Source organism: Neopsephotus bourkii, unplaced genomic scaffold (assembly GCF_033783945.1).
Source record: "Neopsephotus bourkii isolate Nb327-2 ecotype Australia unplaced genomic scaffold, CSIRO-AGI_Nbou_v1 NB_1350, whole genome shotgun sequence".
NCBI classification, from domain to species: domain Eukaryota; kingdom Metazoa; phylum Chordata; class Aves; order Psittaciformes; family Psittacidae; genus Neopsephotus; species Neopsephotus bourkii.
In genome coordinates this window covers 317,054-341,348 of record NW_026901829.1, presented here as the reverse complement: position 1 = coordinate 341,348, position 24,295 = coordinate 317,054, and the positions used below count along the sequence as shown (strand labels likewise).

General features: G+C 40.6%; 1 protein-coding gene across 1 annotated transcript in view; it reads left to right on the top strand.

Annotated features, from left to right (window-relative positions):
- Window positions 1-23,997, top strand: part of ADGRG7 (adhesion G protein-coupled receptor G7) — a 31,401-nt gene extending 7,404 nt beyond the window's left edge. The window contains 13 exon segments of the mRNA XM_061366570.1: window positions 2,832-2,899; window positions 2,902-2,964; window positions 4,408-4,520; window positions 6,898-7,083; window positions 7,498-7,589; window positions 7,909-8,027; window positions 8,112-8,225; window positions 16,744-16,904; window positions 18,330-18,479; window positions 19,773-19,885; window positions 20,992-21,356; window positions 22,751-22,828; window positions 23,828-23,997. Of these exon segments, the coding sequence (XP_061222554.1) occupies window positions 2,832-2,899; window positions 2,902-2,964; window positions 4,408-4,520; window positions 6,898-7,083; window positions 7,498-7,589; window positions 7,909-8,027; window positions 8,112-8,225; window positions 16,744-16,904; window positions 18,330-18,479; window positions 19,773-19,885; window positions 20,992-21,356; window positions 22,751-22,828; window positions 23,828-23,997 (1,792 nt within the window).
- The last annotated feature ends 298 nt before the right edge of the window (window positions 23,998-24,295 follow it).

Below are 24,295 nucleotides of genomic sequence, written 5' to 3'. Positions count from 1 at the left end.
AATCAAAAGATGCATGTGAGAGACAGAAGTGAGAGAGGGGCTAAGACATGATGGGGCATAAAGAATGTAGGAACATGGTGCTAAAGGTGTTGGGGAAGCTGGAAGGAAGTCCAGTTGGGTGCTGGGGGTATAAGAGAGGAGGTGATCTGGTTTATTGCCAGCAGAAGAGAGCATGACATAGAGGGCAGTCAAATTTTGTAAACCAATTACTTTTTTGCAGTGGTGATGGAAATTTTCCACTTAGCTCGTATTTCATTGCTTTTGTACATTATGTCATGGTTACTTTCCTTTAAAGATCATGACATAGGGCCCTTGCTTTTCTTCATACTTGTGGTTTGTTTAGGTTTTTAAAAAGATCTAGAGCAATTCTATTGAAGTCAGAATATTTGCAGTAATTTGAGATTTGCCTCAGTGGGGAAAAAAAACACCAGTTTTATTTCAGATGGATATCGGTTGCCTGGTGATGAGGTCTTGTATTCTCTTCCCTTGTTATTTCCTTTATCATTACTGGTGGTAGCAGTAGTGGTTTGCGTTATACCTTAGTTACTGGACTGTTCTTATCTCAACCTGTGGGAGTTTCATTCTTTTGATTCTCCTCCCCATCCCTCCGGGAGCAGGGGGAGGGCAAGAAGGGGGGGGGGGGAGAGAGCGACTGCGTGAGAAATGGCTGACTGGGTTTAAACCACGACAAATAGGTACTCATGTATGAATGCGTATGTATCAACTTATTCCTCTCTTTCATCTGTCATAAGAAAGGCAGGTTCACCACAAAAGTATTTAAATGCATGGGTCTGGACACTATTCAATCAAAGCTGCTGAAAGACCTGGATGATGTCACAGTGGGCTGCTATCTGTCACCTATGGTGATCAAGGGACGACAGAGAGAATTGAAAAAAAACCAACATTATGTCCACATTTAAGAACAGCAAGAAGGAGGACTGTGGAAATCATAAGGTAGTCAGGTTTACCTCAGTCCTAAGAGTATTACGGAGCATGTCTTCTTGGACATGTCCTCTTGGAGTCTATTTCCATACATGCAGAAATCAGGAACATCATGGATTTACAAAGGGAAAATCATGTCTGATCAACTCTTCAACAGAAGAGCAACAGATGTAGCATACCTTGATTTTAGAGATGCTTTTGACACCATCTCCTTTAGCATTTTTGTTTGGTAGATGAATATATATGGGTTTGGTGAATGAACTGGATTCACTAGCTGGATTGGAAATTAACTCAACAGCCAAGCTTAAAGGGTAGTGATCAGTGACTTGATTGGCATATAACAAAAGTAACCTGCTGGTCAGTACTAGGGCCAATATTATTTAATGTCTTCATCAAAGACTTGAATGATGACACAGCATGCCTTCTTAGCAAATCTGTAGACAATACTAAACTTGAGGCAGGGCAGAGGTATTGATGATACAGTTAATAGCATGGTCTCAATGCAGAACCATGAAAAACCTGAGGATAATGCCAACAGAAACCTCATGGTGTCCAAGAAGGACAAGTGCTGATCTCCATGCCAGGGACATTGGCACAGGCCAGAAACTTTCTGGCTGAGGAGCAGCCCTGATGGAAATTATCTGTGAGAGACAGTGAATATCCAGGTTCAGTGTGGGCCAACAGTGTGTGTTCATCACAAACAAAGCAGAGCTGCTGTGCTTTGTGGAGAGAGACAGGTTGACAGACACTATTACCCTCACCATCCTGGCACTGATGAGGCACCACCAGGAAATATGGGCCTGCACCCCAGGCTAAAAAGACATGGAGGAGCTGGAGAGGGTCCAGCAGCATGCCCTGCTAATCACCTCCTGGCAAGCAAAGGTCAAGTACGGTGCTATAAAGCAGACCTAAACTTTGCAGTCATGCACCCTTATTTGTTCATAACCATTTCCACAGAAGGAAAGTACCATTGTGTCATGGGAAAGTGAGATGCTATAGAAAATATGACCCACAGAAAGTTATGTAACTTGGCAAGGAAGCCTGTGCCAGCACATGGAGAACACTCCAGACCTCCTGAGCCACCCCCAGGACCTCAACCATAGGTATGCTTCTCTGACTCAGTCCTGCTAATGGAACACAGTCAGCTGAAATGTGGTCCAAATTAACAAAAGTTAGCAAAACCAGGATGTTGCAAGTTGTAAGACCAAGCAAAATATTTCTGCCTGTGTGCTACAGCACTTTTTTCAAGTGTTTGCCGCAATGCAAGGTAAATTTGTGTTACGTTATAGTGTTATGGTATGACATGAGTATGCAATAACCTGCTGTACTGTGTTAGGTCCACTGAGCTCATCATCCTGCCTTTAGACGTAAACAATAGCAGATGCTTAGGCAAGGTGTGGGGCTTGGGGTGGCCACCCTGTACCATTGTGGTAGGCAGTTGGGCAGCGACTTCCTGCACCAGAAGCTGCACTGAACCCATCATGGTTCAGAGTCACCAAAGGACTGTCCCCCATTAACTGTCCAAACCCTATGTGGAGCAAACTTATGGTTTTGCCCCCTGGTATCCTGTGGTTACCAAATCTGATTTCTGCTTGGGCAACAAGACCCTGGAAGAGAAGCTTTATCATCTTTTACAAGCTTTGTAGGACCAAGACAGTGAAAATAGGAGGGGTGGAAAAAAATATGAGCGTTAGGGTTTCAGTGACTTTGTAAGTATCACTTGTAGCAGCTCAGCAGCTTGCGTTTAGATGAGTTTTACTCAACTGCTTTTGTTTCCCTTAGGGCAAAAGATTCAGTGAGCTTCTATCTCAATACTATTTAACTTTTGAAAATTAGTCCTTGCACTAAAAATATTTGATATGCATATATGTTTTCTTTTCCTTCTGAGCAGTTAATTTCTGTGAAGCCAGTATTTACACAGTGCATATTTCTGAAAGCATTACCAAAAACCTTTCTTTTGAAGGATTATAGTGAGTAAATACGGCAACTCAGAAGGAAAATGCAAACCTGACACTGTGAATAGTATGTGCTTCTTTCCTTTAACTTCTACTTACCACAAGTAAATACTGAAAGATGTCGGATTATTAGACCAGATGAGAGGTTGATGTTTGAAGCCAGAACAGCATAGCAGCAGGAGCACAAACCTTTGCAGACAGCTTTCTATCCCAAATGCAGAGAATTTAAGGCACACACCCTTGAGTTGTATCCATATCTGTCTAGGACTGGGCTGTGAGTTAGCTAGTATTGATTCAGAGAAAACTCCAGGAACAAACTTGCCACAAAGTTTTCAAGCTGACAAGCAGGTATTCTATATTGCTGCGCCGGGAGACATGGGGGATAACTCCTCCTAACGTGTGTCTCTGTATTGCTACACAAGCCGCCCTTATATAGTCACTGGGCATACATACATATTCATGAGGCTATGTATGGATTACAGTATTTTCCAGAAAGTTCCCCGCATGCGTACAGAATTGTGGTGGTCTCTGAGGGTTGTTTACCTCTTCCAACAATCTTCATCACTTCTGGCAGCCTTTGAAGCACGCGCAGTAGATGCTTATACCAGCTTAACTGGTTCGTTAACACTACAGACATAATAATCCTCCTGTCCTACTTATCAGTTAGTTTAACTGTAGCCCATTCTGGACAGCTGCCGTTCCCAGATACTCCTTATCCTTGCATCCTGTACTTCTAGACTCTTTTTCTTAAAACTACATCAACTATAACGATTTATCATGTACAAGAATTCTCAGTATGTTCTCTAGCTGTACTCTTATTTTTTTTTCTGTGTATCATGCACCTCAGTAATTTTCCATTGCTACTGTTACAAAGCCATCAAACTTAACATTACTTAAAACTGATTCTAAAGGTTTATATATTCCATTCCGTAATCTCGTGCGGGGGGGGGCCCCCCCCCCCATATCTGCTCCTGAACAGCCTTTTGATAGAAAAAAAAATCTATTGATTTCCTACTATTTAGCATTAGGATTCAGGATACTTTCTGTCAGCTGTGATTCCATGAACTGTCTCAGCTTCCAGAGACCTTGTAGAAGTAAGTTTTGCAGCTGCTCCACACATGCTTTGCATTTCTTTCAAGACAGATGTTTCTCAGGACATGCTTAAAAGTCTTTCTGATAGCTCAGTGCTGATGCTTCTGCCTCCCATTTAAGAGATATGTTTCTGCAGCTCTAGTGTAACTAAACCTAGCTGAATTTGGCATGAATAACATCAGCCACTTTCACAAGATTGTGTATATGAGTATAAAACACATGTTCTAAAAAGAATAAGAACTAATTAAATAATTCATGGTCAATTTTAACTCTGAAAGACAAATATTTTACATGCAAACAGAAAACAGCACTAGATAGGGTCTCACAGCCACAATACAGTTTTAATTCCTAATGAGATCATGTGCATGTGAGTGCTTCTCTAGTAAATGCCTATCTTTCTGCTTTTACAAACTTACAGGTAACACTTCGATAGCAGTCCGGATGTGCTCCAGACAAGGGAAAGCACCTACTTTAGAGCCCCCCAAAATTCTGAATTGCGATGAAAATCTGGACTCCCTAGTATCACAGGGAGTCTTAAATCTTAAATTACTATTTAAACTGTGCCTGAGAGTCTGCATCATTCCAAGGGGGGAAAGAAGAAGTGATAGGAAATTGAGGCAGGAAATATATATGTGTTACCTTTCTTAAAATTTTGCAGAAAGCAAAATGAAGGACCAAAGCCTTTTTCAGTGCTTTTCTCACCATGTGCCTGCTTTGCAAATGGCCTGAATTTCCAGTGGTGGTGATTTTATTCTGATTTTGTCTGAACATAGCATCCCATTTCATATTCCTCAGCTGGCCTGTTATTTCCTCACTCAGGTCCTCAGTTCACAGCAGACACCTCTGAATGGAGGAAGAAATGGGCTACATCTGCTTTAAATAAGAAAAGTCCATTTAATAATGTATTTTTGCTTGACTATTGTATCCAGTGCTTCACCTGCCATGATCCTTTGAGCTCGATATTGTATTTTCTCAATACACAGCCTTTACTAAATGGTTCAAATGCTAAATCTTGTCTAGATTAATATATACTACTAGTAGTATCTATTTATAATGCTAACGAGAGTGCAACATCAGGATGCAACATAGGATTATTCTGCTGCCATCAGCATTTTGGGGTTTTGTTGGTGGAGTTGTGATATGGGGCTGCCATCTAGTGAGCCTAGGGATGCTAGAAAATGGGAAGAGAAGGAGGTGCTCTTGTTAGTGAACCAGAGCCCAAGTTTAAAAGGATTTTCTGCCTTTTAAATATCAATATCCGATTTGAATCCAAGGTCATATTAAAAGTCAGAAATAAAAATAGTGAAAATAGGCGTTCACAATGTACTGTTTGTTCATGGTGTATATGCACATGTTTTCAAATCAAATAATATAATCTCCAGGGATAATAGATGTAAATTTCCTTCCTCCCTATGCAATGCATTCACCTTTGTTTTCTACCATTCTAAGCTTTATGAACACTTCAAAGCTGCATGGTTGAATTAATCTTGATTTTGATAGCTTCCCAACATAAAAATTTGAGAACAATTCAGTAATTGAAGCTATGCATTTAAGCTATTCATTGACTGGATTAGAAAAGGGATGACTTGATACACTGTTTAGTTGGTCTTCACAGATTGCAAAGGAAATTCTCCTGCTGATAAGCAGGTTTTCCATCTCCTGAAGTCTTACTGTAACTTAGCTATACCTTCATATAACATACAGCTTAAGCCTCATCTTTTTTTGTTTAGACTTTTCAGATATTGTAGACATTTACAGTCTACCTATTAAGTGCTAACTGACTCAAACTGGACCCAGCCAGTGCTTCTAGCAATTCTTATTAGTATCTCCAGCATCAGATTATTATTTTTTTTCTACATTTATTTAAAAGCTGATGTTGAGAGCCTAACAGCAGAATGGCTAAGTAGCAAAGGCCATGATATTGTGCAAGTAGTTGAGCTCTAGGCCTCAGGGCACAGCGACCTTGTGATTAACGATTACTCAAGAAACAAAGAAACAGGATGCATATCCTGCTGGAATAGCGCATTGTTAACGGCTACTTGCTGATGTGGCAACAGCTGCTAACGACCACCAAAGTTTGAGCCAATAAGCTTGCGTATTGTGTAACTTCGCATAGATATGTACTTGATTGTATGATCTATAAATATCGATGTATTGCAATCAATAAACGAGACTTGCTGACCATGAGAGCATGAGGCTTGTCTTCCGCGACTCCAACAACGGATCCCGACAAGCTGACACTATATACAATATACAGAAGTGAGGATAAGGTTCTCAGTGCAGGTTATGAGCACTGTGTTGAAAAGCACAACTATTCCAGATGAGATTTCTCAAGCTCCTCTGGTGGCTTTTCAAAAAATCCCATTCTGGTTATTTAAGGAATAGTGAGAGGCGTACAGAAGTTTATAGACTCAGATGCTCAATGAACTCAAGACAAAAGGGAGGTCCTGCTGATATGTACAGTTATTTCACAGCAAGTTGTGGAGAACAATGAGGTCAGGCTCTTCTTCAAGGTGCATGGTTTTAGGAAGAGCAGTAACAGAGACAAGTAGCAACATGGGAAATTCCAATTAGATAAGAGAAAATTCTTTCCCTTGGCGCTGATCAAATACAAGCAGGTTTCTGAAGGAGGTTGTGAAAATTCAAAGTGAGTCCCTGAGCAGCCTGGTCTCAGTTGGCCTTGCTGCATTAGGGGACCTTCAAAGTACCCTTCCAACCCAAGGTACTCTGGAAGTCTATGAAATCATTCCCTAGGGAGAAATTGCAAATACTGCATACTTGACACAAACAGAAACAATTTAGACCACCAGTTTCTTGCATATATTGATCTTATGTGAGAATGTTATTAAAGTGGTGACTCTTTTTCTTTTCCTCATTTTCTTTCTGTTGAATGGCATTTTCCTAACAGGTTGAAACTGTGAACTCCAGCAACATTGTAGCTATTGCAAGTAACACTGAAATCCTCACCTCCATGCCAGACCAACTGACCACAGAACATCTATGCTGCTCCAAGCATCACAGCGCAGATTCTGAAAACACCCAATGTGTCACAGCGCAGATTCTGAAAACACCCAATGTGTCAGAAGACTCTCAGGTGAGACTTAGACTAAAATAAGATCTTTGTGGATTCATATCTGGGATATCAATTCTGTTCCCTCTCTACCAGCAGAAGGAACAGTTCTCAAAGCTGAGTGTAAATTTGTTTTTTACCAGGTGTTTAGACTGTTAGATATATGTTAGACTTGCATATACCTGAAATTTTAATATTAGCATTGTTGGATGTTTATCAGGTAATCCTTACTGTTTCAATTAATACAAGTGTGGTATTTATGAACTCATTGGTGCAAAGTCTGTGTTCTCTCAAATGGCATCCTGTGCTTCGTGTACTCTGTAGTGCATACTTTCAACCAATGCTTATGAAGTGTTCTTTGTCCACCCACTATGTAGGACATGGGGTGATTTATTTCAATTGCATTTGAATACTGCCTTTTTTTCCTTCTTGTCTCAGGTATCTGTGGCAGCAGTGGCTACAGTAAGTCAGCTCTTGGATGCCAATGAAACAGAATTCAACCAAAATAATCTTGTCGATGTTACAACAAGGTAATTTTAGCTTTTCCCACTTTTTTTTTTAGATGTAGTCAACTGCATTTTCCCTTCTGTTTCAGGATGAAAGCAGTTCATGGACAAGTCAAAACACTTTTAGTGTTCAAGTCCAATATGCAATTTCATTGATTCAGGAGATTTATACTGGCATAAACAATTCTGGATTAATTTTTCTGCTTTGGAGAAAGGACAAGAACAGGGAATGAGGACAAGTTCCTGCTGGATAACCAAACCAGAGAGGAAGCTGGAAACTGGAACTGGAGCCATATCTTAACAAGTAATGGTAACTTTTTTCCCACTCTTTATTTCAATGCAGCCTCACAAAAACAGTGGAGGAATTTTCTTTGATTGCCAACATCTCACTGACCAATTTCTCAATCCAGTCCGCTCCACTGAAATTAAGCTCCTCTATAATTCTGCTTTCAGCACAGAGGGGTAAGTCTGTGTGTGTTGTTGGATTAACCTAGACAAGGCAGTATGTACCATAAATTCTAATGCACCCACTGCTAATTTTTGCAGATACAACACTGGGATATTATCAGCCAACAAAACTAGAAATACAGGAAAATGTCCCTGGGCTTATTGCTGACGTCAGCACTGAAGTTCATATACCGCTCAACATTATAGATCACAGTAAGTTCTTTCTCCTACTGAAAACTGTGCCTGGGAAAATTTTGAATGAATATCTACTAAAAATATCCTTTGGAAAAAAAACCCCAAACCAGTCCAAACCCTTAGCCAATATAAACAACTACATTCTTTTTATGCATGGTGATGTCTTATGGTACAAGAAATGCACATGCTGGATGAGATGTAATGGCTAGAATGCTTTTGGTGTTTGGGACTTTTTAATTTGTTTTGCTTTCTAAAATTGAGAATGTAATGAAGCTTTGACCATACCTCTATAGACATTAAGAGTTAGTACATATTTACTTTGCCGGAAATCCAAATATCAATCATTCTAACTAAAATTACTATTACTGTCAGGTGTCAGCCAGGACATATACATCTTCACACCTACATATTGGAATAGTCTTTAATGGCACAGTCATACAGGATTTTTCCAGAATCCATTACTTACCCTCTGCAGTGCTTAAAGGATAAATTGGTGTTTCCCTGAAGAAAAAAAAGCTAAACAACCAAAAATGTCCCCCAAACCAAACAAAATCAAAACACAACCAAAAATACCCCCAAACCCCAGCATCTTGTAGCTCCTCTGCTTCATTTGCTTCAGAAGCTGGTGAGTGTTGGGGAGTTGAGCTTTGAACTTGCACATTCCTATGTCATACTAAAAATCACAAGTTTCAGACTGGGCACCTGAAACCAGCAGACTTATCTTCAGTCTCTCTGAGGACATCACAGCACAAGAGTATAATGAAGGTGAAGTTTGTGGAGTGCTTAGACATCAGAATTCTGAACATCATTCATATACAAGCCCACAGGGAAACGAATAATCCAGTCCACTTACTAGGGCTAGAAAATAATCAAAGGGATATATCAGGTAGCCCCCCCCCCCCCAGCAGTGACAATAAAAATATACAAACACTGAATAACTCATTAACTGGTCACTGTCATTTCTTTTAACTGTTTTAGATAATGATCCTGTGGAAAAAAATGTGTGATCAAGTAATTGAAGCCTTGAACATAACACTTTCCTTAAGAGAGCTGGATAAAACACACAGCTTGTCTTAATAAAAAATATATTTGCTCAATGTTAAGTACACAATCATGACATTCCATGTCATTAGTCTCCCTTGATAATCAAATCAGAGAGAGATCAAATCATTTTCTTTTGATGTTAAATAAAAAGTATAAAATCCAGAACAAATATATATAGATACATATATATATAATATATATTTATATAAACCAGGATTTTTGCTTCCTCACTTGAATAACAATGAAGACTAGAAATTTAAATCACTTAGATGAAATCTATCTAGTTCAGTAAAAGAGTGCTAAAGAAATAGAATCCAAAACCTGGATCTGAAGACAAAAGCCCAGCCAACCTCTTATAATCTGACTTCCTCCTAACTGTAAATGTCTTAGGTGTTACTGTTTCTTTTTTAGTGTTACTAAAAACTAAAAGCCTGCCCATTTGGAGTGTGTGCATGTGTTGGGATTTAGTATATTATTTTCCATACTACCAGTATTTTCCCCCAGAAATGACAGTAAGAGAAATGTAGTGATTATTTTCATGCCCCACCTCAGCAAATATTGAAGGTGACCCTCTTGAGATACAGGTCAGAGCAACCCCAGGCACAGCTACAGGTTGAGCAGCCCTGAAGAGAAGGACTTGGGGGTGTTGGTCAATGAGAAAATTAACATGAGCCGGCTTCAGTGTGAGCTTGCAGCCCAGAAAGCCAACCGTATCCTGGGCTGCATGAAAAGAAGCTTGATGAGCAGGTCGATGGAGGTGATCCTGCCCCTCTACTCTGCTCTTGTGAGACTTCCCTCACTTGGAGTATCGTGTGCAGTTCTGGTGTCCTCAACATAAAAAGGACATGGAACTGTTGAAACAAGTCCAGAGGAGGGCCACGAAGATGATCAAGGGGCTGGAGCACCTCCCTTATGAAGATAGGTTGAGAAAGTTGGGGCTGTTCAGCCTGGAGAAGAGAAGACTGCATGGAGACCACACAGCAGCCTTCCAGTATCTGAAGGGGGCCTATAAGGACTCTGGGGAGGGACTCTTCATTAGGGACTGTAGTGATAGGACAAGGGGTAATGGGTTAAAACTTAAAGAGGGGAAGTTTAGATTGGATATAAGGAAGAAGTTATTTACTGTAAGGGTGGTGAGCACTGGAATGGGTTGTCCAGGGAAGCTGTGAATGCTCCATCCCTGGTGGTGTTCAAGGCCAGGTTGGACAGGGCCTTGGGTGACATGGTTTAGTGGGAGGTGTCCTGTGGAGAATGCATAATAGGTACATAAACTGAATAATCCTGAAAGATACAGCAAGGCCATGAGAGGCCCGAGGAAGCTTAAGGAAGCAAGATAAGAAGAAGCTGTAATTCACTGAGTTAATGAGAACTGTGGACTGTCGGCAAGCTTTCAAGGTCAAGTTCTCACACCTGTGCTTAACCAATTGTGTGTTAGTTGCTAAGGGTCTTCAAGACATGTATTCAATCATAATATGCCAAATCACTGTAAGTGCCTGTAAGAAATAGTATATAAGGAGTTAAAGCTTTATAATAAATTGGCATTCGCTGATCACATTGATCGTTCCTGCATTGTCTGTGACTCCCGTGTCGACAAATGGCGCCCGAACAGGGACCTTCAGATGGGTAACTTGTGGCATGCAAGTTTGAAGGTCCGATCAAAGAAGAGGGAGCGGAGAGCTGGCCGAAATTCGGCGCTGCCCCAGCGCTGTGGAAGTCAGACGTCTGCAAACGGTGGAATAACAGTGGGATCTTGCCCTGACCAGGTGAGTGGCTGGGGAGGAGATGGGGCACTCGCCTTCCAAAGAGGAACAGGCAGTGATGGAGCTCCTCCAACATATTCTCTCTAAGAGAGGACTGCAACATGATAGTGCCACCTCACAGAGGCTGTTAAAGTGGGCCCGGGATTGTGGCTTTATCCCCACAGAGCAAGCCACCTTTAAAGTTTCTGAATGGGAACGTATAAGTCAGGCGTTGTGGGATGAGATTAGTAAAGGGACAAAGGAAGCCCTGAAGTATTCATTATGGAGATTGATAATTGAGACTTTAAAGGAAATGAAATCAGAACAGGCAGCAGTGGCATCTGTTTTCCTGGCTGCTGCTCCTTCACAAAGTCACTCAGAGGTAGAGAAGAGTGCTACCTCTATGGTATTTGCCCCCCACATTGTGCCTGGCACGGCATGACAGAAGCCTCCTCGGCATAAGGGGGAAAATAAAGTGAAATGGGGCTCGCGCCCGAAAGTACAGGCAGAGAGTGCAAAAGCAGTCACCTTTGACCTAGGGGAAGAAGACCCCTGAATCAGAATTGGACCCAGACCCAGAGTCTCTGGCAGAACCGGACTTGTACCCTCCCCTTCCTGATCCTGACTCAGACTCAGACAATTCAGACAGTTCGGCTCATTGGCAGATGCGAACCAGCCTCAGGGATGGTCAACTGCGACAGCTGCTGAAGAAATTAAAGTATTGGAGATAAAAGAAACCTCGGAACCCTCTGCCCCACCCTCCTACAATCCAGTAGTAAAGAAAGGGGAGTGGGAGCGGGGTGTTGGCCACGGGGTAGGGGATTGTGGTAATAACCCTGCTAAAGGTTGGCGTGGGATGATCAAAGATGCAATTGTTATGGGCGAATTTTCGGCTATGGGTCCCTCAGCATTCCCAGTGTTTAACGCTCCACAGGGGGGAAAGGAATGGGAGGCACTGGATTTAAAGGCAGTAAAGGAGACACGTCAACCAGTAACAGCCTACAGGTTAAAATCATCATATACTCAGACAATTACTGCACATATTTATTTCTGCATATATCTTAGCACCATATGATACCCATATGATAGCTCAATCGTTGCTTACTCCCCACCTTCAGATATGATTTAAAGGGGGCACAGCAGAGGAAAAAGCTGGGTACATGGCTACTGCCTTCGCTGCTGCTGTTAAACCCCTTCTACAATCAGGTTAGGGCGATCGTGGGGGTGCTAAAGGTATGAGATGTTATAATTGTGGACGGACGGGTCATTTTAAAAAGAAACAGTGTACTGTAAAGAAAATTAGTTCAGCAGCCCCCCCCCCCCCCCCAGTGGGGTTACTGGTTTTGCAGATAAATGTATTAGATGTGACAAATTTGGACACAAGACAATTGAATGTCATTGCTTTGCAACCTAGCTTGCCTAGCCCTTCAATGATACCTCAGGGTTGGGATTTAATAATAATTGATTTAAAAGACTGTTTTTTCACAATTCCTCTACACCCAAGCAATTGTGAAAAATTTGCTTTCTCTGTCCCAGCAATTAACAAAGGAGAGCCTGCTAAGAGATATGAATAGGTTGTTTTGCTTCAAGGTATGAAAAATTCTCCTGTCCTTTGTCAACTGTATGTTGCCTGGGCATTGCAACCGATCCGACAAAAACTGCAAAAATGTGTTATCTATCACTATATGGATGATATCCTAATTGCAGGCAAAGATTTAAACAAGGACCATCTGCTCTACCTGCTACAATCAGAAAGCAGGACTGGTAATTGCACCAGACAGGGTGCAGCATGAAGTCCTTGGAAATATCTCGGGTGGATCATTTCCGGAACTGAAATTAGGCCTCAAAAAGTTAAAATTACCACACAGATAAAAACCTTGTCTGACATGCAGAAATTGATGGGTGATATTCAATAGATCTGCCCTTTGTGTGGAATCACAAATGATGATCTGACTGATCTCATGCCCCTTTTAAAGGGTGAGTCAAAAAAAAATAAAAATAAAAGGTTCTATTAAAAGCTCATAATGAGGCCTTAGATCACATCATGACAAAAATCACTACCTCTTATGCTGCTCAATGGAATCCAGATTTACAGGTTATTCTGTTTATTGTCAACAGTAAGTATTATCCATTTAGTCTACTAGCACAGTGGGATCTTCAAAAGACTGATCCTTTATGCATTTTAGAATGGATTTTCCTATGTAAAACTGTAACTACTCGGTTAGAAGTATTTGCTCTTTTGATTGTACAAGGTCGTTCACGTTGTCAGGAAATTATGGGCTGTGATCCATCACAAATTTGTTTGCCACTTACCAGGGTATGGTTAGATTGGGCACAACAATCTAGCTCTGCTATTCAGTTTGCTCTGATAGGTTTTGTTGGTCCTCTTAATATACATATTCCACCTCATAATAAGTTTACAATACTAAAGAATAATCAGTTTGAAGATGTTACCTTTTATCCTAGTAAACCTGTTGTAGGATTAACTGTCTTTACAGATGCAAGCAGAGAGTCAGCACTGCCCCAGGACACCCCCCTTGTCAGTGATTGAATGAATTGAAATTTGAGCTTAGGACATCCGTTTTATGGATGTTTTCAGTCCTTCTTAAAGTGAAGGGAGCAACCTTTTTTATGTTAAAGTAAAAAAAAAAAAACCAACCAACCAACCAAACAAACAAACAAAAAAAAAAAAAAAAAAAAAAAACCAAAAAAAACAAAACCAACACCAGAAACACCACCACCCCCCCACCCCCCTCCCAACCTTTGCCAGTTGCCGCTGCGGCTGCGAAGACTGAGGACAGAGATGAAGATGATCCTTTTGACTCAGGCCCTATTGACCCCGAGAAGGAGCCTGTGCACCTCCATCAGACTGCTGTTGCTGCTCCTGGGGTTCTGATGCCTGAAAATTCTGATGTTGACCTAGATGGTCCTTTTGTCCTGGAGCCTATTCATCTGGAAAAGGAGCCTAATTTATATCCCCCAGATCCTCATGTTAAATGCACAGCTGTAAAGGGAGAAGTAAAACCAGTGGGGGATGCAGATGTATTGTGTGATTTCCTGGTGGTGTATGTTCTGCATCAAGACCCACAGTGGGAAGGTCTCTCCTATGCTCTTATCAGGAGTATCGGGCAGACTGTGATGGACTGTGGACTTATGAACCCATATACAACTCATTTAATACATTCTCTCTGTGATACTCATGTACTATAAGTTGGTAAAAATAAGTATGTCCAGGTTTCTATCGATCTTTGGAGACCTTTATAAATACTGCTGGCTACTTCTTCCAACATAGGCTGGCCACCTGTGTCGGAATGAGTGTGCATTTTGGTCAGTATAAAAGCCCAAGCCTCATGCGATGTGAGGGATGCAGAGTCTTTCTGGGGCCGCCCGCTAGGGTTAAGCCTGCCACCTCGCACTGCACTGATGCTTCTCGGAGCTGGTTTCTTGTGTCTCCACAGGGTCCTTGTGCCACGTTCTGTACGTGAGATTGTGTAGTGGAAGTAATGATTGTTGGGATTTTGTGCTTCAAATATTGTAGTTGTGTGGAGTGTGCTTGTGGGATCCCATATGTGTGTGTGTGTGTGTTGAGGGCAGTGTTCTGTGTATTTTTTGTTGTTGGGTTCATGTGAAAGGTTTTAACGGGTAGCAGTTTAACATTTTGGGTAAGAAAGGGTTAATGCAAAAGTGCGGTTGCCGGCAGATATTTATGGTTGCTGCTGAAGCAGGCAGGCAGCTGTAGCTGCTGCCCAGCAGGCCGGCGTTTGTAGCCGTGCAAAGCAGAGTGAGCGACTTTGGGAAAATAAAAAAAAAAAAAAAAGTTATTTGATAAGAGTTCGGTCCCCATGTTCGAAAGAAGCTGCCCTTCGATTTGGCTCCCGGTGCTCCACCTGTGGAAGGACCAGGATGGACACCAGAGCTAAGAAGTGAAAAAACAAAACAAACCAAAACCAAGCTTAATATGTTTAGAGTAACCTGGGGATGAATCCAAGACTTGGAGGAACAGATAGATCGGTTGAAACAAGAACTGCTAACTGACAAAGCGAGAGGGGTAGTGCAACTACAAGCTTTATGAGCCATCACCTAAGCAGCATGAGGGTGGCAGAGAAAAAAACAAAAGAGAAAAAAAAAAAAGAGGGCAATGATGCGGCAAGCTCCTCATTTAACCTGTCTACTTTCCAAGAACTGACAACCTGGAGGAGGGGGTGTATTTGCGTCCTCCTCCCTACAGGTCCATGACAACTGCCTGCAAAGTTTGTCAAGCCTTGCCATAACCTCGACAGACGAATGGAGGAACCTGATGCTTCAGCTACAGGAGCTGACCGTGAATACCCCAAGCAGAATGAGATAGAGGAAGAGAAAAACAATGATTGCTAAACATCATTTGGGGGCAACTGAAAAGTAACAGCTTGAATATGTGTGTTTGTAAAGTAGCTATTGTTAGAGGCTTTGATTTTGTGTATGAAATCACCCATATTTACTAGGCAGTTGCTACACCTTGTATTATATGGATTTGTCACTTGTAAAAGAGATGTTAGAGTATGCAAATTTGTAGTAGCTGCTAGAAAATGCTAAGGCAAAAGATAGAAATATTCTAATACAATGGTAGTGTTATAAAGCAGGTAATGGAGCAAATTAAGAGGGTGGGAGAATTCCACTGGTAAGAAATTTCTTTGGCTAGTCCCTTGCTGGCATCAGCATCTTCAACATGCTGCTGCACCCTGTAATAGTTACTCTGCTAATGTAAATCTGTGTGTGTGCCTTGCCATAATAACAGCTTGTTATTGGATGAAGCAGGTGAAACTGCATTGACAACAAGGTGCAAGGACTGAGGCTGACCAAATGCCTGCTACCACAATCAAGGGCAAGACTGGGCTGGCCTCTGTGTTTGCCACCAAGAAGAACCTTTAGCTCCACTGCTGGCTGCAACCCAGCAGGCGTGGAGCAGTGGGGACACATGCCATGATAGACCTTTATGTGAAGGATGGCCTCCCCTGTTACCAGAGAGCCATTCAGGAGAAAAAAGGGGCAGGCCCAGCAGCCTGTAGTTGGCATATGTTGAAAATACGATCTAGCCCAAATCCCCTGCTCAAGTAGGATCATCCAAAACATATATAAAACAAAAAGGGGGAGATGTGGAGACAGTGTTCTCACAGGAGAACGCATAATTGGTACATAAACTGAATAATCCTGAAAGATACAGCAAGGCCATGAGAGGCCCGAGGAAGCTTAAGGAAGCAAGATAAGAAGCAGCTGTAATTCACTGAGTTAATGAGAACTGTGGACTGTCGGCAAGCTTTCGAGGTCAAGTTCTCACACCTGTGCTTAACCAATTGTGTGTTAGTTGCTAAGGGTCTTCAAGACATGTATCCAATCATAATATGCCAAATCACTGTAAGTGCCTGTAAGAAATAGTATATAAGGAGTTAAAGCTTTTTAATAAATTGGCATTCGCTGATCACATTGATCGTTCCTGTGTTGTCCGTGACTCCCGCATCGACAGTGTTCCTGTCCATGGCAGTGGGGTTGGAACTAGATGATCTTAAGGTCCTTTCCAACCCTAACTATTCTATGATTCTATGAGTCACAGGAAAAGAAGCTCTTCTCTATTTCTTAAATGGATTCTAAATAAACATCTAAACAAAAATCTGCTGTAAATATTGGATGTGTGAAACAGCATAGTGTAGGCTTCTTCAAAGGCACCAGCTTCTCTGATATATGCTCTTCATACCTACTTTTGTGTTTGCCTTGTGAAGGTTCATCAGGTAATGGAAGAGTTGGCTTTGTCCTGTATCAAAATGACAAAGTCTTCCAGTCAAGGATTTATCAGACTCACCGTAGTTTCTCTAGACAAATTGTCTCTGGCAACATTGATGGTGGAAGAAACAGCAGCATTGAAATAGCCTTCAGTCCCATGGTAAGCTCCAGTAAGAAATGTGGTGTTAAGTTTGAACTATAGGCTTCCCTTGCTCTACTACCTGACTTCAGACCTTAGGGAAAGACATTCAAGCAGAGGGGTTTCTTTTGCATACTGCCTTGATTTCTGTCAATAAGCTGTTGAGAGAGCTTGTGAGATGCATAGGTGATATAAGTGAATAAAACATTTTTCAACTTTAGTGTTTAATACCTGGTGTTACTGATTCAGTACTGCTAAACTAGGATGTTTGCAAGCAAAACTGTATTCCATAAAAAGTTATAGGTATACAAGAGTGGATTTGTCCTTGGGTACATCAGTCCTAAAGCAAGAATTAAAAAAGCCAGGATGCTAGAGGACAATTTTTCTTTCCAGAAGACTATCACAATTATTGGAAGAAATAAAAAGTCAACATGACTGGCACAGCCCAACACACCTATCAATGTGGGTAGTGTTAATTTTTCATACCATCTTCAAACTCCTGTTTTCAGGTAAAATCATTGTGCATTTTGTTTTCACTTCCTTACCCAGGAACTGATTCCAGATGTCACTGCTTTCTTGCAAGAAATGGTCTATGTGAGTGCCCATTTGCTCAAATAACCAAAGTTTTAGATAATATATACTCATGTTTAGAATGGTTTCTCCAGAAAACAGTAAATGGCTTTTTCTTATAATATTTAAGAGAGGTTTTAAGCTCAAATACATGCACACGGTAGATCACTAATCATCATTATGGTTCCATACACTTAAGTGATCTGGAAAACACATGTGAATTTTAAGGAAATCGTTAAAACAAACTTCTAATTGATTTTACTTCTGCTTTTATTCCTCATTTTTAATTGAATTACCTAGTACTGTCAATAGTTGCTTTCACCACTTATTTGTATTTCAAGCTGCTCATTGCTTATTAAAAAGCATTTTTAATTGCAATACCCTGCAGACCTATGTTGTCTGAAAACGACTGCATGCAGTTTGACATATGACTGCACAATCACTGCAATGCTGCAGGACAGAGGGGATAGTTCATGGCATTCATCGTTGTTTACTTCCCATTCTAGTGTGGATTCAGCTTTGGATGGCAGTAATATAATACTACTAATATCTGAAAGCTGTTGTTTGGCTTCTGCAGAATTCATTTAGCAGTTTTTTAATACCTAGTCTGAACTGCATCTGAACTGTACTTACCTGAATAATTTACAGAAATGGCTAATTTTTTTGGCAATCTTGACTGAGAAAGGCATACAAAGTAACTTCAAATGCCAAATTATGCTGTTGTTAGTATCGTTCGTAAGGTTTACTGGAAACTATAAATCCCTAAGTAGCTGTCAGCTCCCTTTTCAGAGGACAATTACCAGTACACACTATTTCTATTGCATACCTGTTTATGTTCCCGTAGCCACTTTTTCTCCTTGCAATCCCAATCTATAGTACAACATATTTGAACTGCAGCTGTGTGATCATGCATGTGTCTTTTGGGACTATATTGTCAATGACTAGAGCACTGCTGGCTGTGCAAAAGGAAGAGACCAGTTCTTGAGATGCAGGTGTATTCACACTATTAATTTTGCTGTCCTGATGGTAGGGTGTTGTCCTATCTCAAATGGGGAGGGTATGTGTTTTTCTCTTTCATTTGTTTGGTTGTTTCCAACTGTTAAGACCAGCATGCCGATGTAAAGGCATACATGTGTCAAGCTAGAAGGCCCAGGATTTAAGATGTTCCCATGTTCTGACCTGTGACACAGCTGGCACTGGGGACATGTGAGTTGTCCCCAGGCTGCTGGAAAGCTAAGCATATAGGCGAGTCCTGGCTTCCTCTGACACATATTGTGGCTGTGCCCACCTGCTGGGCACCCCAGCAGCAGGGAAGGACTGGTACAACTCATTCCCCCTGCTCAGCTCTGGTAGCCTCCAGCTCTGCATCTCTACTGCTACAGCTGATTGTTAAGTGAGTGTACATCTAGAACCAAAAGTGCCCCAAGACCAACAGTAGAGAGCTTGGGATCTGAACTACCTGTGATACTGCCTTGTGCTGGCTAAATAACTCAAAAGTACTTAGCATTAACTACTTCCTTTGCTTATATGTTTATAAAACACAATCTATCTGTTACCAGTAAGTTTCAAATATTGCCCTCTTATTATTATAATATTAACAAGGCTATTTCAGAATGACTGTCTCTAACATTCCTTATTCTTTCAATATTTGTTTCAGCTTCTCTAAACAAAACACTCCCTGAGTAAAATCATGTCTGTGGTCATTGACTTCAGCAGTGTCAGGATTTTAAAGTTTCTTTTTACTCTGTCTCCAGAGAACAGCATTTCCATATTTGTAATATTTACTTGTTTCTGCATTTCTCTTTATCTTATACATGTCATTACTGCACAAAATGACCATATTATAGAGAAGATTCCCATCCATTTATGCAAAGATAACAGTATTTGCTTTTTCACTAAATACATTTATATTTACCTGCTGCTTTATTGTCACTATACAAAGACTGATTTTGATTTGTATTCTTTGTAGCATCTTACTTTAGGCCTTATCCTCAGAAGCCAAAATTCACAACACACATTAGTACAAAAAGTTGAAGCTACTTTTTTCAGTCTGTGCCACCTTGCATTTTTATCTGAATATTTTAATCTGCTATTTTGTTGAATATTTGACTGACATTGTGGAGTCTCTGTGGAGTTCTGCACAGTCTTTTCTAGTTTTGAGGTCCATAATAATTCTGTGTGATCTGAAAATTCTGGCAGTGACTAGCAGCAGTCATAATTTCACTAAAACATTTTATTTTTTATGTGCAACCAGAAACACAAATTTTAGAAAGAAATCTATCTCTTCTCATCCTATAACTGATGCAATTTGCTTCCTAGGCCTTTCAGATCAAACATAAATATGCAAAGCCTTTGGAGAATATTTCTTACATTGGTGTTGGATTGTCCATAGCTGATGTGATCATTATCATTTTGTTTCAAAAATTCACTAGGTAAGAGGGAAGATGTAAAACTGCAAGCATTTAATTCTAAGTTACAATATTTTGCTTTTTATGTATTTTGAGAAAAAAAACAAAGAGAATAGTGAGTTTGGAACATATTTATCACCTACATGATACTTTAACCTATTTTTGTTAACATTTTAATGTGAGGACACATATATATGCATATATGTTTATTATTCAATATATCCACCTTCAAAAGCTTTGAAAAGAAATGATAACCCAGAGTATGGAAGACTCCAGTATGGTGAAAAGCCACGCCTTTCATAGGAAACACTGGGCATGGCCACTGACAAGAAATCTTTCCATTCCTTTGACAGGGCTTTCTGTTACCTATTTTATAGTTTCTATACTCTATTGCTTTCTGTTTATAAATTGTCTGTAGGGAACAGATGATTTCAAAGCACCATGATTATACAGCAATGTAGGTTATGTGCACTGCTTGTGCTACAGTTTTATTGTGAGTGACTTAATTCAAATACAACTGCAGCAAATTTCCTTGATGGACATGTCTGTGATAAATGGTGTCGTGTGATTGCCTCTTGAACGAGGAGCAAAATATTGCCAACAGAGTTGTAGTTACTGTGGATGAATGCATGTTTCTTGCTCTGCTTGCACTAATGTAGGTTTGGCGCAATTCTATCAAGGTCAATGTATTTAAGATTGTAGGAGCCTCCAGACTCTGCCTTTTAAAGGCACTTATAAGACAGTTTGGAAGTGGAGGTTTATTATTCTCTTGGACCTTGAAGATTGCTTAGAAATACTTGTCTTATCCTATTTCACCTCTTAACACTTAAGAAAAGGATTCTAAAAGGAGCAGTGTGGAAAAAAAATGCATCCCAACTGCTGTTGGAAAAGCCCCACTCCTAAAACGTACTGGGTATTCTCTGTTCTAGCTGAAACTGGACAAAACTGATGGATTTATTATGTTGTCTGACAGTAATGATGGTGTAAAATTCTGCAAATGAGTTTCTTTCTGCTTTGTTCTGTCTCTATTAATGACATACTCTACCCTGTTTTAATATCAATGGAAATGAAGAAATATTTTACAGTTTTTATTTTGCTTTACTTTTTTTCTCCTATATTCCTACCAATAGGAAAACTCGAAAGTCATCTGTGATGTGGATGTTAGTGAGTCTCTGTTCCTCTATGCTAATTTTTAACATCATCTTCATCACTGACATTGAAAGCCGAAATGCCAGGAATCACAGCGACAGTACTACCAGTCACTACCAGCAGTACCTTCCTTATGATACTATCAGTAGCACCTTACTCACATCTGACTTGGTAGATCCTCCCACAGACTCCTGGTGTACAGCTGTGGCTCTCCAAGTGCACTGTTTCATGTTGGTGACATTTATGTGGTCAGCACTCAGTTCTGCACAGCTGTACTTCCTGCTGCTTAGAGTCATGAAGCCCCTGCCTGAACACTTCCTTATAACCATGTCAGTAATCAGATGGGGTAAGATTTAAAGTCATATGGCATTGAAAGTGATAGCTTGTTCACTGGCACACCACCACAAGTCTGTTGTGTGCTGGAGAAATTTTCACAGCAATTAAGGCTTTCAGCAACCTGCTTCTGTGAGCTAAGTAAAAAACCCTTTCAGATATGGTCATTGCATAGATGGACCCCAATTCTTCACTTAGATATCTCTGAGATTTCTCATGACCTCAAGCCAGAGCCTTGCATACATCCAAAAGCAAGGAGTGACTGACATGAATTGGTACATATTATTTATTAATAAGCAAAGAGCACATTCTTAAGTCAGAACAACAGTTAGCAGCAGCACTGCAAGTTGAAAAGGAACTACTTGGAGAACTGAAGAATGCAGATAGATGCCCACTAGGTAAAGTAAAAATCCTCCAAGAAATATTTCCAATACAGTGTATAGGAGTGGTCAGTGGTCAGCTTGTGCGGTGTGTCGTTTCGGATGGCACCTACCAACCACTTTTAGATCCTGACTTTTTCATTATTATGTTTTGCATTTGGGTGGAGGTAGAACCAATTCCTCTAAAACTTTAAGAATTTCAACTGCATACGCAAGCCAGCAAGTGTTCAGCAAAAGCTGCCTGGCTATGCATCACTGTGCTCCATTTGCATGATAGCACAGCATTAGGTTCTTCGCTGTGTCCTGTGACTAGTTGCACATGTCTAAAGCAGCATGATTCTGACTCACTGCTTTTCAGATCTACTTTGAGAGCACAGCAAATACTTGGCAGTCTGAAAGATCTCTACTAGGGCTGAAGGACGAACAGACTTTAAGATGCATGTTTATTTCCCAGCTCAAAATGTGTGCAGGAGGATCCTTCTCATGTGACGTGCTGCTTAGCAAACAGGTAGGCAGGAGACACGGAAGACAGGAAGTGAAGCAAAGGCATTGAGGAGGCAAGCCCACGCTGCCATGCTTCTCAAATTGCAAAAGTTATGCTTTGCATCAAGCTGGTATAAAATGTAGCGGTGAGTGGCACAGGATTTTCTTAAGTTTCTCATTGCTGACAAGAGGGTAGGATTGCGCAGCTGTGATAAGGGAATCAGCTACAGCACAGGAAGGAGTTTGCTCAGTCACCATTGGTGTTGTCTCTGGAAGCTCTACTGAAGCTCTTTAACGGCAAAAATCAGCAAGTCCTGGATGTGAGTTGTCCTCAGAAAAGTAGTGCTCACAACGCTCGGTCCTGCCTTTTTCTCTAGGCTATAGAAAATCCATGTAGTTTAGTGCAAGGCAGATGAAACAGAGCTCTTAAAATCTATGGAGTTACGGAGTTACGAAGTTATAGCTTATGGAGGCCATAAGCTATCTGCATGTGCCCATGCAACAAACAGAACAATAAATTACTAATGTCTCTCCTGTTAATTAGTAATCCCTGCTGTAATAGTTGCAATAACACTTGGAGCGACTTACAGAGAAGGAAAAGCTTTAAACTAGAGGAAGACAGGAAAAATGGTAAGTTCATGTATTATTACACACTTACTATCTCACACCTTTTGTGATGGCTCATTATTAGTACAATTCTAGATTTACTCTTGGTATATAGCTTTGTGCATATAAATACTTAAAAGAAGACAGAACTTTTCATTCAAACTAAACATTCACTATGAAAAATTGCAGTTCCTCCTAACTAAGGATTTAGCGAACTGGAACCACATCTGCCTTGAATCCTCCTGGAAGATCCCCTGTGACTTTAAATGGAAGCTGTAGGTGTCCTTAGCCTAACTGAAATTCAAAACCTTCACTTGAGTGAGTAACTGCATTTCAGTACCTAAACTTAATCCTCCCATTTATTTAAAACCTTTCTGGCCAACTTAACAATATCCCTATTTACCCTACGTTTTTGGTATTGATATTGAGTGCCTACATACCAAAGCAGGCTATGTATGCCCTGGTGACAGCAGATGATACAGAACAAATATAGACTTCTCTGGAAAAGCAAACAGAAACCCCCTTTTACATAGGCGTTTTACACCCACTTATGATACTCATTTAGGGAGTGTTGATTTCTAATCTAAGATGATTTAGCAATAAAAATTTAAAAAAGTAAAGGATTATTACAGGATAACCCTGTCCTTAAATTGCCCCTGGTTTTGTTTCTACCTTTGTTCATTAGGTTTCCCCTATTACTTCTCTCTTCAGCTCTATTATAACACATACTTCAAGGGTAAACTTGGCTATGGTGGCCAGATATCTATTTGGTTAGCTATATTGCACTGTATTATCTTTCTCTATGCAGTTCATTTTTAATAAATCATTTTGCATTCCTCAGAGAAAGAAAAGCGTGATTGAAAGTTCTCAAGGAATGGTTGCCTTTCACAGACAGGTTAACAAAACTTAGGAAGTCCTATGAGGTCTTCAGGATGCAAGTGGAATACTTTTTTGTTTTGGTCTTCTGAATAATGTGTCTAACAAATCTTTTGAATTGGCCTCTCCTTATATGTTAAAAGTTGCTGGCTTGCAGCACTGTATCAAAATCAGAATTTCAGTGTGAAAAAGCCCGTGTTGTGGTCGTTCGTCTTGCCAGTAGCACTCATACTCCTGTTTAACATCATCACTTTTTCCACAATCAGTGTCTCTGTGATATGGAAGTAGAACAAGAATTTGACAAGGTAAGACAGCATATGACTCCTCAGATCTTTCAGCAAATGTGTTGCTTGGTCTCATGTCACCAGCTCAGACTTTCTTATCATAAACTCAGGCTTCTGATGAAGGAAGTTTCTGTTTAAGGAAACATATACTTACAGCAGTCAGAAAATTAATTCACTTCACTTCAATGAAGGTCATCGCCAGTTGAAGTCCATTTAAATGAGAGCAGAGCTGTGTCCAGCCAAATGAGAATGGAATGATTTCTCATTTTGTTGATTGCCCTGAGACCATGAACCAGTCTGCAACTTTTCCCATCATATTTCTT